This window comes from Manis javanica, chromosome 14 (genome assembly GCF_040802235.1).
Source record: "Manis javanica isolate MJ-LG chromosome 14, MJ_LKY, whole genome shotgun sequence".
NCBI classification, from domain to species: domain Eukaryota; kingdom Metazoa; phylum Chordata; class Mammalia; order Pholidota; family Manidae; genus Manis; species Manis javanica.
This window is the reverse complement of record NC_133169.1, coordinates 56954531-56970594: the sequence shown is the minus strand read 5'-3', so window position 1 is coordinate 56970594 and position 16064 is coordinate 56954531. Positions and strand designations below refer to the sequence as shown.

The 16064-nt window shown below is 49.0% G+C and overlaps 1 protein-coding gene across 3 annotated transcripts in view; it reads left to right on the top strand.

The window, feature by feature from the left end:
• MARCHF3 (membrane associated ring-CH-type finger 3) overlaps window positions 1–15255 on the top strand; it is a 133947-nt gene extending 118692 nt beyond the window's left edge. For all 3 annotated transcript variants that reach the window (XM_073222064.1, XM_073222063.1, XM_073222065.1), the window contains 2 exons: window positions 6464–6673; window positions 12097–15255. In XM_073222064.1, coding sequence (XP_073078165.1) covers window positions 6464–6673; window positions 12097–12255 — 369 coding nt within the window. In that variant the 3' untranslated portion in view covers window positions 12256–15255. The remainder of the gene's footprint in view (window positions 1–6463; window positions 6674–12096) is intronic.
• Window positions 15256–16064: the final 809 nt, after the last annotated feature.

Here is a 16064-nt window from a genome sequence, read left to right as displayed (position 1 = left end):
TGAGAGAGCAGTAGGCTGGAGATGTCAAATCCTGGTTCCTCCACCATTTAACTTTGGGCAAGTAACAGCCTCACCAAGGCTTGATATCCTAATTCAAAATAGGATTAATAACACCACTTGGTGTTATTAAATTCAGTAGAAATAGCTGGCACATTATAGGGACTCAGTACATATTTTTGGTGGAACTGGAGTTGTATAATTTTTAAATGGACATTTGGTATTGTCTTTTCATACATGTTGAGGTGGTTTTCATCTGGAAAAAAGATAGTGATTGTGACTAAAACAGTAAAAAGGACCTTGAATAATTTACTGGCTTTCTCATTCTATTTCATGGCCTATGGAAAACTGATGGCATTACCTAGTTATTTACATCTTAGGAAAAAAACCTGAACAGAAGCTACAAGTTTTTCACCTTGTGGCAACAAAACAATGTGTAGATGTTGGTGAAGAAGGTGCAGCTCTGAGGGGAATGGGGAAGGGCCCTCTCTAGTTGTTTTCTATTCCCAATGTGTAGAGGGATATATAGGACACTGAGTCTAGAAGACTAAAAGTAGTGAACCTCAGGACTTGATGTTTACCCATCAACAGAGTTTCTCCACACCAATCAATTTAACTGTATAACTAATATCGTAAGACCATTTCTGGTCAGTGCTACTGGCATCTCAGATGTTTCTTCATTCAGTTTCACGAAGCAGCCACTAAGTTCCAGCACTGTTCTTGGATCACGGTATGTGAGGACAAACAAAAATGAAATCCCTCCATCATGCAGCACTCATTGAAGTGGGGAGCAAAAAATAAACGACTGAACAGACATAAATAAATTGCATCATTTCAGAGAATGTCATGTGCTCTGTAGAAAATACAGCCAGGTAATGTTCACAGGAACAGGTAGTGTTTTCAATGAGAAGGCACCATTTGAGCTGAGACCTAAGTGCTAAGAAGCCATCCGTGCAAGAATATGGGCAAAGCCTGCTCCCCACATGGGAGCATCCACAGGTGAAGGCTGACAGTGGAGGGGGAGAGGGAGGAGGAGATGTGGTGAGGCAGGCAGGGGTGAGGGCAGGTCTTCCTGTGGTCCCGGGTAAAGAGTTCGCACTACATTGTCACCACCAGAGAATCTTAAGCAGAGGAGCAACGTGATCTGATTTCTGCACGTACAAGGTCACTGACTGTTTTGGAGCCTGACTGTAGGGCGGCCAAAGTGAAGCCCAGAAACCCCTCCCTGCCCAGCAGGAGACGGTGGTGGCCCAGGCATGGCAGCAGCACAAATGAAGAGAAAGCACAGATTCCGGATGTGTGGTGACGGTGGGGTCAGAGGACTTGCTGGAGGACGAGGTGTGTGGGGTGAGACACAGAAAGGAGGCAGGACGCCTGAGCAACAGGGCTGGGGGTGTCAGGTACTGTGAGGAGGAGCCTTGGCGTAAAGAGCAGCAGTGAGCTAAGTGCTAGATCAAGAGTTCCGTTTTACACAGATTTAGTTTGAGTTGCCTGTTAGTCACCCACATGGAGACATCGAGTGGTTGTTGAAAATGCCCGTGTGGACCTTTGCAGAGGGGCCAAGGCTGGAGACGGGTACTGCCGGGTCATGAGCAGACCTACAGTTGTCCTTCGAGGGGCGTCTCTTTCACCTCAGCTCCCTGGAGTCAGGATTTCCTTCCGTGAGACTTCAGCTGCCCTGGAAATTCACCGACAGACCGTGGAGTTTAGGGATTTAAAGCACTGGTAGGAGTTCGTTTGTTTTGTACTCTGCTGTGTTTCCAGTTAACTGAAATGCATGATTTTGAGGTTTCACGTCAGTTTTAAATCATGCGAGAGACCCGTCATGTATGTTCTGATCATGGCCCTGCCCCTGCCAAGGGCTCCGCACACAAGGCAAGAAAACTCAGGATGTGTTGGGCTTCGAAAGTAAGAGCCGCCCAAGAAAGGGTGAAACCCGGCCCCATGTCACGCTAACGGAGACTCTCAGGCGGATGGACCCAAGTGAGTGAACACCGTGAGGCTGTGCCCGTCTTTTCCTTTTTTTCTCCCCATAAACGTGTTATGGTTCTATCAGTTGTTACCCTTCCCATCAGTTTCTTTCATTCCTGTGATGGTTTCTTATTAAGGAGATTCACGGGGAAGGTTGTGATGGATCACAGCTGTTAGCTGCCCGAGAGTGATCTGGTTCTAGGACAAACTGACCTGCACGGTGTCCTCTCTACCTTGAGGATTTAAGCCATTAACTCGGAGCCTGGGGTGCAGAATCCAGGGTTCCGCGGCACTGCACCTGCTTCGGGCCTACCCATGCCCCCACTAAGGGATTTAACAAACTGACACCGTGATTAGCTCCAAGCCCGCTGTTAACCCACCCTGAAAGGAAGGACCTGGCTCGCCTGGGATGGACGTTTGCAGCCAGAGGAGGATGCGGCAGAATGCTGCGGTGATCCCCTCGCTGCACAGGCACCGTGCCGCTGATCACCGTGCGGCTTTCCATCCCGTTTGTTGGTTGGATGGTTGGGTTTGTACCTCTTTCCAAGAGTAGGTCAGTCTCATTGCTGTGGAACAAGTTAGTGATGGAATGAGATCACCACAGAGAAACAGGCAGCTCGCTGCCAGGGCTTTCCATGGCACCGTCTCAGCCTGCCTGGTGGTTTTGATGGAACCAGAGAATAAAGGGCAAGCGGGCTGCCCTGGGCTGCCCACAGATTCCCGGGGCAGCCACATCGGTTGGCCTGTCCTGTAAAAGGTACCATACAAATTAGTAGTCTCGGTCACTAACCTCAGCTTTTAAAATACAGCTAGCCACCAAGAATAGGCTGAAGACTAAGGTTAAACTAAAGATTCTTCAAGAATGATATTTTAGCTGCAAAAGCTGGCTGTCCACAAATAGCAGGAAAAACTAACTGGTATCTCACAAGGGGAGCCATGATGAGTACGTATTCCTTCCTGCGAGAGCCCCAGCCATCGCTGAGTAACAGCTTTTCCACTCTGTAGGTTGCTGTGCACCAGCTAGACGCCTCCCTCCCCAGACTCCCTCATCACTTTCTGTCTCTCACGCTGTATCTATGTCTCTCTCTATGTCTCTCTACATGTTTTGTACACAACTTACACATATATGTTTACACAGGTAATCCATGTTCATTTTAGGAAAAGAAAATACATACAAAAAGAAAAATACTGAAGACCACTCATGATTCCACCACCAAGAATAGCCACTATCTTGCTGGGTAGCCTTCTGAGCTTTGACTATGTAAATGTACAAATGTACTACATCTATGTAGATGTGCAAAGTCTGTGTGTATATAAATACATCATTACATATACAGGATCATGCTATACCTTCTGTCCAGTAGAATTCTTTTCCTGGTCAACAATAAATATGTCAGCGAATATAAAATGTACATTATCATATGACATTAGCCTATGGTATTCTATTTTAGGTAAATTCCATAATTTATTCAGATTACCTCCTATTGCTGTGAATTTGAGGTATAATGAAATTTTCTCTGCTATAAACTCTGCTTATATAAATTTTCTCTGTTAAAAACTTTCCTGTGTCAACCTATTGGATATTTTGGCAGAGGCAGGGCACAGCAATTTTTTCTCGACAACAGATACTTCACCAGTCTTAGTCATGCATTTGTGTAAGGAATAAATAGACATGGGGTTCTTAAGAAGTCACATATTTTAATATAACAGTACCTGTTTAAGAACTTCATAGCATAAATATGACCCAGCCACAAACAATACAAAGAGTAAGCCGAGCCAAAAATATATATATGTAGTGTTAATAAGGCACAGAATCCAGGTACTGGGTGGACATATAAAATGGCCTGGAAATATTTCAGGAATATAAGAGACCAAAGAACAATTAGAAACCAGGAAACTGAGAATGAGCAATAGTAATTTCCAGTTCGCCTTTGCATTTATTTTACATCAGGCGGAGATAAGTAGTGATTCCCAATTACTCCCTTCCATACCTGCATCATTTCACTGGGTGACATCAAAGTCCTCATAGGTAAGTAAAGTACCAAATCAGTTTTAATAAAGTATATCCAGAATCCCCAAGCAGAAGAGACTGGACGAGGTCTCAACCAATGAGTCAGTTTGTCTGTACACACCTGTCACGTATTTGTTGAGAACCTACTACATGCCAACAAGTGGAGGTACTGGGAAAAGTAGTCCAGGCTTCCAGATCTGCTTCCAGGGAAAATGAAAACTGCCAGGGGAGTCAGGTTACTACAATTTGGGCACCACCACTTAACAATCTGGATTTCTGAATGTCTTGGAATTTTAATTTTCAAACATTTTACTGACAGGATGTCTGAACAACAGTGGAGAGATCCTGATCCTCCTCTCAGTTGGGCCTCTGAACCACCTGGGCAGCTATTTAACCTGCTGAGTGCTGTAAAATTAGGATGATAACACCCAACTTCTACTCTCCACTTCGTAGCAGTATTTAGGCAAGAAATGTTAATTAATAAGAGCTCTTTGAATTTCTTTGAAGCAACACGGCAACATATGGCAGGGTTAATATCGTTTGTACTTGATCATGTGGTACTTATATTAAATTTTTATAATGCTGTATTTATATTCACAGACAAGCCAACTCCCTGTTATTTATGTTTTAATATTTCTGAGCTGAGGTTGACTTCTTTCAGCACTTCAGCCCATTTTTAAGGTGGGTTGTCACTGCAAAGTGGCATGTTGGGCATTCCAGGCCATTTAATAGTTACGTCAGGAAACATCCGAGGAAGGACAACTCCAGATGACTTTCTTCTAGGCCTTTTCCCTCATCTCCTCCGCTCACTCGCAGTGGCTTTTGCTGACCCTTATGCTGCTCTTTCCTCAGCCTGCTTGCCCTTTTCACAGCTCTTCTCTCTCTTCCTTCTGCCCTGGAACATGGCCTTCCCTTCCCTCTCCTGCCCTGCCTACTCCCTTCCCTCCTCCACTGGTTTTGTGGGACTTGCTCCCCTGGCCACATATGTGCCTGCTCAGCAGCCCATCGCACTCCTGTTTGGGGGCCAGCCCACAGCACTGCTTGGCCTCTGCTTGTTTGTAGGACACGAGGGAAGACAGAGTAGGCCTGTATCTTTCCCCACCCCTTTCCTGTCATCCGTGTTAGACCCCATTCCTTCTCTGGAGTCCTTGGCCTCTGTCACTGCTACATGGGATACTGAGATGAAAGTCAGATGATGTGCAGAAATGTTTCAATGCTAATCAGAATAAAAGCCACCGGGCCTCATCACCATGTGCACTAACACCAGTATGTAAGTGCAACTTTTCCTAGAATGAATTATGGAAAACATTTCAGCAGGCAGTAAGCAAGTCCCCAAGTGGGAGGACAATGATCCTGTTTCCAGTACTATAGGAATTCTCATCTCTAGTCTTTCCATAAGCACAAAGTTTTCCCTATCCTTTATGGGGTTGGCTCAGTCAAGGTGGTAGGTAGCACAATTAAGATGTCAGGGTGTCAGGGACAGTCCTAAGAAGGAGGGTCAGGGTCTTAAAACATGAGGGAGGGGCATTCCTGGTTCATGGAGTCAGGTGGATCTTGTGTGTGAGGGCATCCCCAAGACCACCCTCAGTTTCAATGACTAACAAGCAGGACTCACAGCACTCAGAAAAGCTTTTATATTCAAAGTAATGGTTTATTACAACAAAAGATTATGAATTAAAATCAGCAGAGCGAAAAGTTGCATGAGGCCAAGTCCAGGAGAAACCAGCCATGAGCTCCCAGCTGTCCCCTTGCAGTAATGTCACATCAATGTGCTTAATTTTTCCAGCAACAGTTTGTGACAACATGTGCAAAGTGTTATCGACCAGGGAGCTCACTCAGACCTTGGTGCCCAGGGTGTTTATTGGGGTCAGTCACACAAGCGTGCAGTGCCTGCATAACTGGCCTCAGCTACTCGGACTCCAGTCCCCAAGGGCAAAAAGCATGAATCACACTGTTGGCTTACACTATCTAATTACACCAGTGCCTGTGTGGCCCAAGGCCTCAGGACCCAATCCTGAAAACAGGTCTTTCTGGGGAATAGAGCAACCCAGGCCTGCTGAGCTAACCTTTCCTGCACACGTTCCCACAGTCAAGACACTGGAAGGCTTTTGCCATGTGATAGCATTTCTTGCCCCTCATCCTTCCAAAAATGGCATTCTCTGTACCTTCCACGCAGGGTCATTGTGATTTATAACAATAACCACTGAACTATTTTGAAAAGCAGCAAGCCATCTACAGCAAGGATACTTTTATTATTACTATTTTCATAATCACTAATGTCATATTATATTATTATCATAATCACTATTATGCAGTGGGCAGGGGCATGGGAATGAGCCCTTAATGTTTCATTGTGATCTCAGAACAGGTCACAGGTGCCTTTTTTTCAGATTCTGAAGACAAAGACAACTTCAGAGCAGTGTGTCTCCACCCCACACAGCATTTAACCTTGTCCTTGCTTCTGTCTCTCCCTCTCCCTGGCAGTGGCTCAGAAACCCAGGCCCCCAGCATGAGAAGCGGACTCTGTTTGGAGACATGGTGTGCTTCTTGTTCATAACCCCACTGGCCACCATCTCGGGCTGGCTGTGCCTGCGGGGCGCCGTGGACCACCTGCACTTTAGTAGTCGGCTCGAAGCCGTTGGACTGATTGCACTCACTGTCGCACTCTTCACTATTTACCTCTTTTGGACACTAGTAAGTATGGCCCATGGCCCGGCAGTTCAGGCCCGCTGGACGCGGCGGCCCCACTGCCTTCTTTCTAGCATGTCCGCCTTACCCACCCTGTGGAAGACAGACCTTCTGATACGGGCGGAAGCGTGATTGGGTTTAATACTGTGTATATGTGTATGTGTGTAAAATATGTGTGCTGCAGGGAAGAGTAGATGAACTAAAGAAAAAGCCCCAGCTTCTCAGAGTCCATCAGTCCAAGACATACCCCTGGACATTTCTCCCGTCTGACTCCTTCTGTGGCGAGGCCCGGCGTTCCTTCCTCTTCTTTACATTCCTCCCGTTTGCGGGCACGGTAGTAGGTTATGAATGAGGCACTTGGCCCCTGTTGCTGTCACCACCTGCACAGATCCTGAATCCTCCTGCTGGCTGTTTTCTTCTTATCTCCTGACACAGCCTAAAGTCTTTGTTGGACGTGGAGCTGCACTTTGCCTGACGATTATTCTGCCTATTGGGTACTGACTCTGCTGCCCATAAAAACACTAATTCATCTCACTGAGAAGCTGCCAGCAAGGGAAAACCACTTCCCAACAAGTGTCCCCACTGTATATGAAAGAGTGCTTAAACATCTCTGCTTTTGTATTCTTTTAACTCATGAAGTAAGCTGACTGCTCGGGCACCAGTTGGCAGCACCCACAAAGGGCAGCATTAGATCTCTCTTTACGCTTCCCTTGGGGGCCTGCAGGGAAGGACGTCACACTGTCCTCTAGCTTCAGAAACCAGGCCCCTGCTTCTAGGCATTACTCTCCCTTGCCGGCTCATTTCTAATCTGAGCACGTTCCGTTGTTATTCGATATGTATTTCCTGTCTAAAGGGTGCCATTCCTGTGTCCCACAGCAGTGTCAGCTCACGGAAGCTTCTAGCACTCACACTTCTCCCTTGCTCTGTCTCGCAAACCCTCCCACCAGCTGCCACTGCTACCAGGGGGACCACCCCACCCTGCTCCCTTCCCCCTCTCCATCCAGTGGCTCTTCCAGGTCTGTGCCTCCCCTCTGGCGCGAAGGTTCAGACAGTAGGTGGAGGACACAGTTGAGTCTCAGGAGGAGGGACGTGCCCTGAGCCTCTGTAAATAAGGGGCGTGCTGTTCCGAGGTCCGAGCTGCCGCGCATCTAGACTCCAAAGGCCCGTCTAGACCCAAGATTCAGTATTCCCAATGGCTGTGTAACATCAAACACGTACCTGACCGCTCTGATAAGCCTTACCCTTACTCAGAAATGGGGGCAAGGATTGATCACCTCTGGGCCAAAGGGCTCTTCAAAGGACCAGGTGGGGAAACATGCGCATCATCTATCCGCACCGAGCACAGGCAAGGTAGGGGGCAGGGAGAGAGGGGTGCTTCATTCCTCTGGCTTCTCTGCTCCCTGACCCAGGCTGCCCCCCAGCCCCCCACAAGATGTAAAGCAGCTGGAGAGAAAGGAAGGCATTTCTCCCACGCAGTCAAATGTGCTGTGAACCCCACAATACCTTGGTGAATCCAGACCAATGCCTTCCCAGCTAAATGCCCTGCCCGGTGTCCCCAGCAGGAGCCCTAACTCAGAAGCTGCAGCCCTTGGAAACTGCCCCGTGGCAGAAACCCATTGTAAATGAGCTGTCAAGCCTGAGGAGAATATGCTGTGAAAATGTCTTAGATAAACAAACACGGTGTTGTCCACCCTCCCTGCTCCTCACAGGAGCTTCCTGGAAGGCCCCTGCTGGCCCTCCAGCCCTGACGGCGGGTCTGGGGTTCCTGGAAGCTGCTGTGTGCGGACATCAGCCTCTGGGACCCAGCAGGCCAAGGGGGCAGCACCTCCTCTCTGGGAGCTCTGGCAGGGCCGCCCCACAGTCATCCCTGTGCACGGCAGCCCACGCGCAGACATCCAGGGAGCTAGACGAGAAGTAAGTCTGGGTAAGCGTGAGGAAGTTGTCCGTGGAGGGACTTGTATGGGCCCCAGTCCGGACGTGGGTGAACCGAGGAGCAGGTGCAGGGACCCCAGGAAGCCCTTGCCTTCCTACCACCACTCAGCAAACGCTACGCCTGAACTGTTGAAATCTCAGCTCCAAGTGAACACATGCTCTGTCCCCCTGGCGGACTCCCAGTCCCAGAGTTAATCATCGCAGTCCTCATTATAAAGAGGGGACTTCCAATAGGAGAGGACACTGCGGGCTGGCTACACACACCGCAGATGGCTGGGGCTGCCCGGAACGGCCAGGTGACCCGCGGGTGCCTGTCAGTCCCTCCACTGCACGCAGCCTTCCAGAGTGCGATCCCAGAGCAGTGAGCTGGGCCCTCTTCTGCAAAGGCAGCTTTCCAAGCCCTGGCCCCTTCAACATGCCTCAGTCACACCATAACCTTCAGAAAGGGCAGGATAGAAACACCTGATGAGAAGGTTTCCCAAAGCCTGCCATGACTCACCAGCAAAACTTCACCCACAGCCTGCCACCTTCCCAGCAGGGAAAGGTGGATGTGAATATACTCTGGCCCTCTCTGCCATCCACATGCCCACAGCCAGACAGACCTTGCCCAGGAGAGGAGATTAATAAATATCCTTTGGGTGAGGAAATGAATAGGCTTCAAGAAACCAGCTCCATAAGACGAGGTATTTTTAGAATAGTGACCCTCCTACTCCCTTCCTGCTCTCTCCTTAAAACCTCAGAAATTCAAGAAATATCTGAACAAGGTTCCCAATATTACCATTACCGTCGCTTCTTTTTGGTTTATGTTAGTTTTTTCTCACTGCCTCTCCTCTGCATCAAACCTATGTTCCTATTCGGTGCCATGGCAGGAAGTGTCTTGGAGTTCCTGGAGACGGGGTGGCCCTAACCCAGGGCAGGTGCCAATGCACATCCCCTCTGCATTGTACCCAGCTTCCTTTACTTGTCCTGATAAAAAGTCATCTTCATATGCTGCTTTCTTCTTACTGATTGAATTTGCCTGCAGACTGTGGTGGTTAACAGCAATTAAGACAGATGAATGCAGAATAAGATCTCATTTGTTTATCTGAACAAGTAGGCTGATTTTTGTGCTTCCTAGCCAAGGAACCGGGAGACCTGCTAAGTCATTGCCTCCCTGTGTTCCTGGAAGTGGCGCATCTCAGCCTGGGAAGTACGTGCCAGTCACCTGGAGACCTTGTTAAAAGCATGCTCTGATTCCTTAGGTCTGGGTGGAGCCCCAAATTCTGATATTCTGACAAGCTCCCAGGTGATGCAGCCTGCTTCCCACAGCCACACTGAGGGCACAGGAAATAGCCCGGCGTTTTTTTCTTTTTTTCCCTCTGTCTCCCTTGTAGCTAAGGAGCATCACAAAATTGTTCTTCTTTTTCATATTTAACATATCAAAAATAACAGGCCAAGAACACTAACACATATGAGGCGCTGTGTGAAGTACTTGTTTATGCATTATCTCAGATACCAGTCTTCACATGTTGCAAACGAGGTGACTAAAGCTTGGGAACGGCACACAAGCTTTGCAGTCACAGAACCGCTAGGTGCATGGTGGGGATTTGAGCCCACGTGCCTGGCTCCAGGGCTGCAGCCAGCTCCCTGTGCCATGGAAGGCTCTGCCTGCTTGCATGCACAGCTGCCGCTCCGCTCACCAGTGCCGAGCACACAGTGTTCTTACCATCATGGATGAAGCCACTCTAGATTTGAAATGCAGCTCTGCTATAATATTTTCAGATTCCAGACTTCTCATACTGCCAAAGCTCTTCCTCATACTTGTCTGCGTTCTGCCTCATCCCTGCTCTTGGCCCTGAGCTGCAGGCTTTCCCACCTGCCTCTCTTAAATGCATGCGCAGCACCAAGCAGCAGCAGCACACAACAGGTATAAGGGAATCAAGCTTCAAAAACAACACCCTGATCCACTTTGGCATGTTCAGGGCCTTTTGGAGAAAAGCACATCTGTGCGAGTTTAAAAGGTTATATTTTCATACCCAAAGCTCTGTGGCACTCAGCCCGTGGCATCTGCTTTCTAGCTTCAGAAATTTGAGCTTAGCAGCTCTGCATGTCAGGAGCCTGCCATGAAGACTACCAAGGCCTTTCTGATCAAGGGCCTGTGCTCCCCTATACTTGCAGAAATACTGAGCTCAAACCATCAGATCAGCCTGCTTCCTGCCCACCATGGACCCGGGCCTGGGGTCAACCCAACCCACCACCCCAGATTAAACAGTCTATACCTCTGTAATTTGTCACCCTAAACTAATGGGCACCTTCCTTCCCAGCACCTACCTAGTCATGCGGCTGTACTTAAACTGGAACCTCCCCCATTTGTAAAGGCAGTTTGTACATCTTCTGAAGTACAGAGTCTTTTGAATTTCCTAAGCAGTCTATCACTGCTTTGTGCCAGCCTTCTCCAAAACAAACCACAGATGTTAAGTGTCTCATTCCAGTATATTAACATGAGAAGCAAGCACTTCTCTGCAAAGTTACGTCACAATTGACTGCCAGTTTACTGTTCCTACTGTTGTGTATTACTTACGGGAGGCGTAAGTCTGAAGCTGTGTTGCAATCAGAAAACACAGGGTATTTTTTCAGTCATCCATTTGCTCAGCAAACTCTACTGAGCAACTTCCTAACTGCCAGGCATGTGAGTGGTGCTGAGTGTGCAAAGGTGAGCACACCACCAGCTAATTCTCAAGACACTTCTAGTGCAGGAGGACAGAGAAACACATACACTGCGGTACAGGGCACCTCCTGCCATGCAGAGGCAGGTGCCAGGCACTGTGGGTGCACGTGGAAGTGGAACCTACCCAGCCTGAGGCTGAAGAAGAACTTGGGCTTGGTGCCCATGCCAAGGCTGACCCACTGCCAGCCACAGAATGCTGAGGCTGCAGGCACCTGGGGATCAGCCATCAGGGCCTGTAAGTACAGCATGGCACAGTTCAAAGGGTCCCCTTCCTATTGCAGTCAGCTTGAAGTACAGTGTCCAGCTTGTAGGAAGGTACACGAAGCCCTAGCATCCCTCTCACTGAACAGAGAGGAAGCTAAGGACCAGCGAGGCGCCCTGCCCAGGCCCCATAGCTGGACAACGGCTGGCACTGTACCCACTCTGCCCAGCTGCCCTCAGCCAACCTGCACAACTGATGCTATGGGGTCATGGGGTAGGAGCACCATCCTCCAAATAAATCCAGACTCAGAAGGAACCTCACTTCCTCTGCACACCCTTGTTTTATCCAGTGTAAGGAGGCATGAAGGAGCCCTCCACCCCGGTGTCCACACAGGGGCGGGCGCTCCTTGGTCACTGCCCAGTCTCCCAACATTCAGCAGCAGGCTAGAGCGGTTTGGCCTGGGGCTCCTGCCCCATGGCCCTACTGTCGCTGTCGGGAGCTGTTTTACATGATGCATTTGCTTCTTGGGTTGATTCTCAGCCTCTGCTTACCTGAAACTTTCCCTTACTCTTCCTCTCCCACCCCCAGGTGTCATTTAGGTACCACTGTCGATTGTACAACGAATGGCGTCGGACCAATCAGAGGGTGATTCTCCTCATTCCAAAGTCAGTCAACATACCTTCTAACCAACAGTCGCTGCTGGGCCTCCATTCGGTCAAGAGGAACTCAAAGGAGACAATTGTTTGACACTCGTGTCGTCGGTCAGTTGCCTTCCCGTTCGGGGTTTGGAAGTTTCTGCACTGGGGCCGTGCACTGAGCCACCCCTCCCTTCAGCCCGTGGGTCTGAGAACATCCGGAACCGCGGAAGCACATCGCCCAGGCCAACGAGCTCTGTCAGGAGAAAGCCAGTGCTGTTTTACTTCAAATCATGGATGCTGCGATCATATGATAATTGCTAAGCTGCCAAACATGTTTATTGAGCAGATACTGAATGGAATTTTCCAGACACCTCTTTAACATAGGAGGAAGGTTTTCCTGCTGAGGATGCACTTCAATTCTTCCTTTTTTATTACTATTTCAAATATATATATATATATATATATATATATATTAAACTTAGATGATAATCAAATGCGAAAAGCCAATGTTAAAACTGCCCTCTTGGTTTGGATGGGTTTTGTCTGGGTCAGGCTGTTTGCTTCCTGGTTTCCGCTGTAGATTCTTTGGGATGATTTGATACCTGCAGTGGTCTTTTTCCCCTCTCTCCTGTCCCTTACTTTAGGGGACAGCCTAACACCTGCAGAACATGTCATATTTGAAGGATGTTTTGTACTAAACTTCATTTAATTATTCAGTTTTTAAAGGGAAAAAAAAGCCGTGGCAACTGTCCCTACAGTGAGCTGTTTATTTAAATCTCATTAAGGAGAAAAAATATATATATGGTGGGAAGCACGCTCCTTTCAACTTGTTTGGTACTGACAGCTGATAGAAGCTATTTTCTAATAATAAATATCCAGTGTGTGAAAGACAAACCCCAGTGATTGTGATACTCGTTTTTTTTTTAATCGTAAAACCTGTGAAGTTTCCCAAAGTAGGTTTAAAAAAGAAGAGAAAAGGAAAAGCAAAAGGGTTGGTGTTCTCCCTCCCCTCTCCTTTAATGCGTGTCTTAACTCTGCATTCACCATGAATTGGAGGGATCATGAGACATTTCTAGGAACCCTGGACCTGTTTTGCATATCAATTAGCATTCCCATTTCTCTATTGAATTTCTAGCTTGATGGGTAGATGTGATGAAAAAGACTGTCCTAGCAGTTTAAGGTCCCTTTGTCTGATTTTCAAAAAAAAAAAAAAAAAAGAGTCCCACACAGTGCCTTGCCCCAAGCACGAGCCAATTCTGTCACAGGCTGAAATAGACTTTTTCTAAGGGTTTTGTGTCCCTCTCATCTATCGCAGGGGACAGGGTCCAGACTACACCCTGCCTTTGTGTGTCCACTGAAGCCAGGGAGCGGATGTGTGTCTGAGGAAATCCCTGGCTCGGCTGGCGCCCAGGCTCCCGCTGCCAGCCCGCCTGCCCACGCCTGGAGAAGGTGGAGCCCAGCTGCGGGGAGTGCATTAAAATGGATTTCGAGAACATGACCCACATTTGGAATATCACTCCAGCGTCTGCCTTATGCTCCCCAAGTGAGAGAGCGGAAAGTGCAAACAAACTGCCAGTGAGGCAGGTAATGATTTTTGTCCACAGCCAGATCAGGCTGAGGCAGGTGTCACCTTTGTCTGCAGAGCCCTCCATTCACAGACTGCCCCACGCACTGCCTGGGGAGGCAAACAGCTGCACTGCTCTCTGCTGCAAAACTCGGATGTGCTTTATGGCTTGTGACAATAGATTCCCTCCCCACCACGCTTCACTTCGACACATCAATTCCAGTAATATACATCTCAGCCCTTCTATGTACTCCGCCCTGCTCACCCCTCTGGGTTGTCATTAGCTGTGCTACCATCAAGTACTTCGTAATTGACCTTTCTAAAATGCTGGATACCACTGGCTGCATGCAGCTGTCACACATTAAATTTCCAGAGCCAAGAGTCCAACTTGGTAGCTTGTGAGCTGCAGCCCTGTAATGTAGTTGATAAATAACATCCATCCGGCCTTGGTCCCAGAACTGTTAGGTTAACCAGTGGCACTTCTCAACTGAACGGCACATTCATGAGAAGACCGCACCTTTTGCCCTCCCTGCCTCTCCCAATGAATTAGGGAAGCGGCAGATTCCCAGGATCATTCCCTGCTGTGGCCAGCTGAGAGAGCCCCTGCCATCTTGGTTCATGAGAGACATAATGATGCAAAACATCAAAAGCAGCCAGGTCCCAGGCAGCTCACTAGGCTTCTGTGCTGGGAAGGACGTTGGTGTGGTGTCTGTACCATACCTCTTTACCCCATATTTGCATCCTCATCCCCAGAAATAAAGTCCAAATGCAATTAGATGGCATGTGGAGTGATGGGCAGGATGCTCCTAGCAGCCAAGAACACCCTCGGTGCCTCCCTTCCCAGGCCACCAGGGTGGGACCTCCTTGGCACACTCTCAGCTCCACCAGCACCACAGCCCGTCTGGGATTCTGAAAGTTCTTGGGGGACATTTCATCCCCTTGGCCCTTTAACCCTGATGCCAGTCACGTTGGGAGAGTGTAGGGAACTCCAGCAAAGAGGGCAAGAGGCAAGCAGGAGCTGCAGTCCAGGCTCTGCGTCTGTCCACAGGCCATGCAGCATCTGCCTGGCAGAGAGGGTGGTTTCTGCTACTGGTGCAAGGGCTGCACGGGTTACCAGCGGCCCTGCTCACCTCCTACTCTTTCTTGGCTTCTTTCTTTTTGAAAGATCAAGAATGAAGCAGAGAAAGGAACGAGGAGGGGCAGGTAAAGGATTCTGGTGGTTCACTGCACCTGCCCATCCTCTTCCTCGATGGTTGTGTCTCATCCATGCTCTTCAGTAACCGTCCCAACCATTTCTCTTGAGACTAATAATTAGACACAAATGTGCAACGCGGCAAAGCCAGAGAGGAAACAGACATCTGAACCAAGTCCAGCATGCTTCCCGCCTTCCCCGTGTGTGTGCATGTGTGTCTCTGCCTGTTCCCATCTGGGGGAAGGACAGAGAACACAGAGTTCACGTAAATTCTGGGCCTCCTCAAAGAACTCTGCGGAAACTCAGACGAGCTGTAAAATCCCATTAAGGAAGAATAAAGGGTGCGACTCGGACATTACTTGTGTTTGTCTTTTGTGCCCCGGCCTTCCCTTCCCCAGCCTGAGTGCCATGGGTTGTCATTTTCTGCTGGGCTGTAGCCACAGTTGTTTCATTTTCAGTGAAAGTCACTCACCGGGGGGCATGGAGGAGCCAAAGGAGGAAATGGAAGGGGCCTGGCCACCAGGATGCCACCCACCAGCTGCCCGCTGGGGGCCCATCCCCTCGCAGCTCCCCTCCCAGCCACAGCCGCCCACAGGCCGGGTCTGTCTAGCCTTTCCTGACACTCCACATAGCACGGCACTCACAAATCTTTTTCTTCAGCCTGCCCTCACCAGGGAGTGTCCCAAAGCCAAAAGAACCTGAGGAGGAAAGACACTAAGAAAGGAAATCGGCACGTGTCCCTTCCACTGTGATCCAGAACTTTCCAAGAAGCCACATGAAGATCAGCCACGCAGCCTGGTGCCCTAGTTCTGGGTGAGACCTGTATAGGCTGTGATTCTGAAGCCTTGAATGGGGTGGAGGCAGGGTTCAGGACTATCAGAGGTTGGGTCCAGGATGGACCTGACTAGGCTCCAGCCCTCCTGGCAAACCACACAGAGGATCTATGGACTGGCAGGCTTGCCCCATGAGGGTGGAGTCCTGAGAGACTGCCCCCTGGGTAGTGATGCCTCTGAAACATGTCAGTTCTGCTGAAGTGCCAGAATGTTCTACATCCCACCTTTCTTGGCTTTACAAACGTCTCAGTGTCTAGGAGCTGGTTTTGGGACACACTGCCCTACACACGCTGTTCGCCTGTGCTGGGGTGATTCCAGCTCTCTGCTTC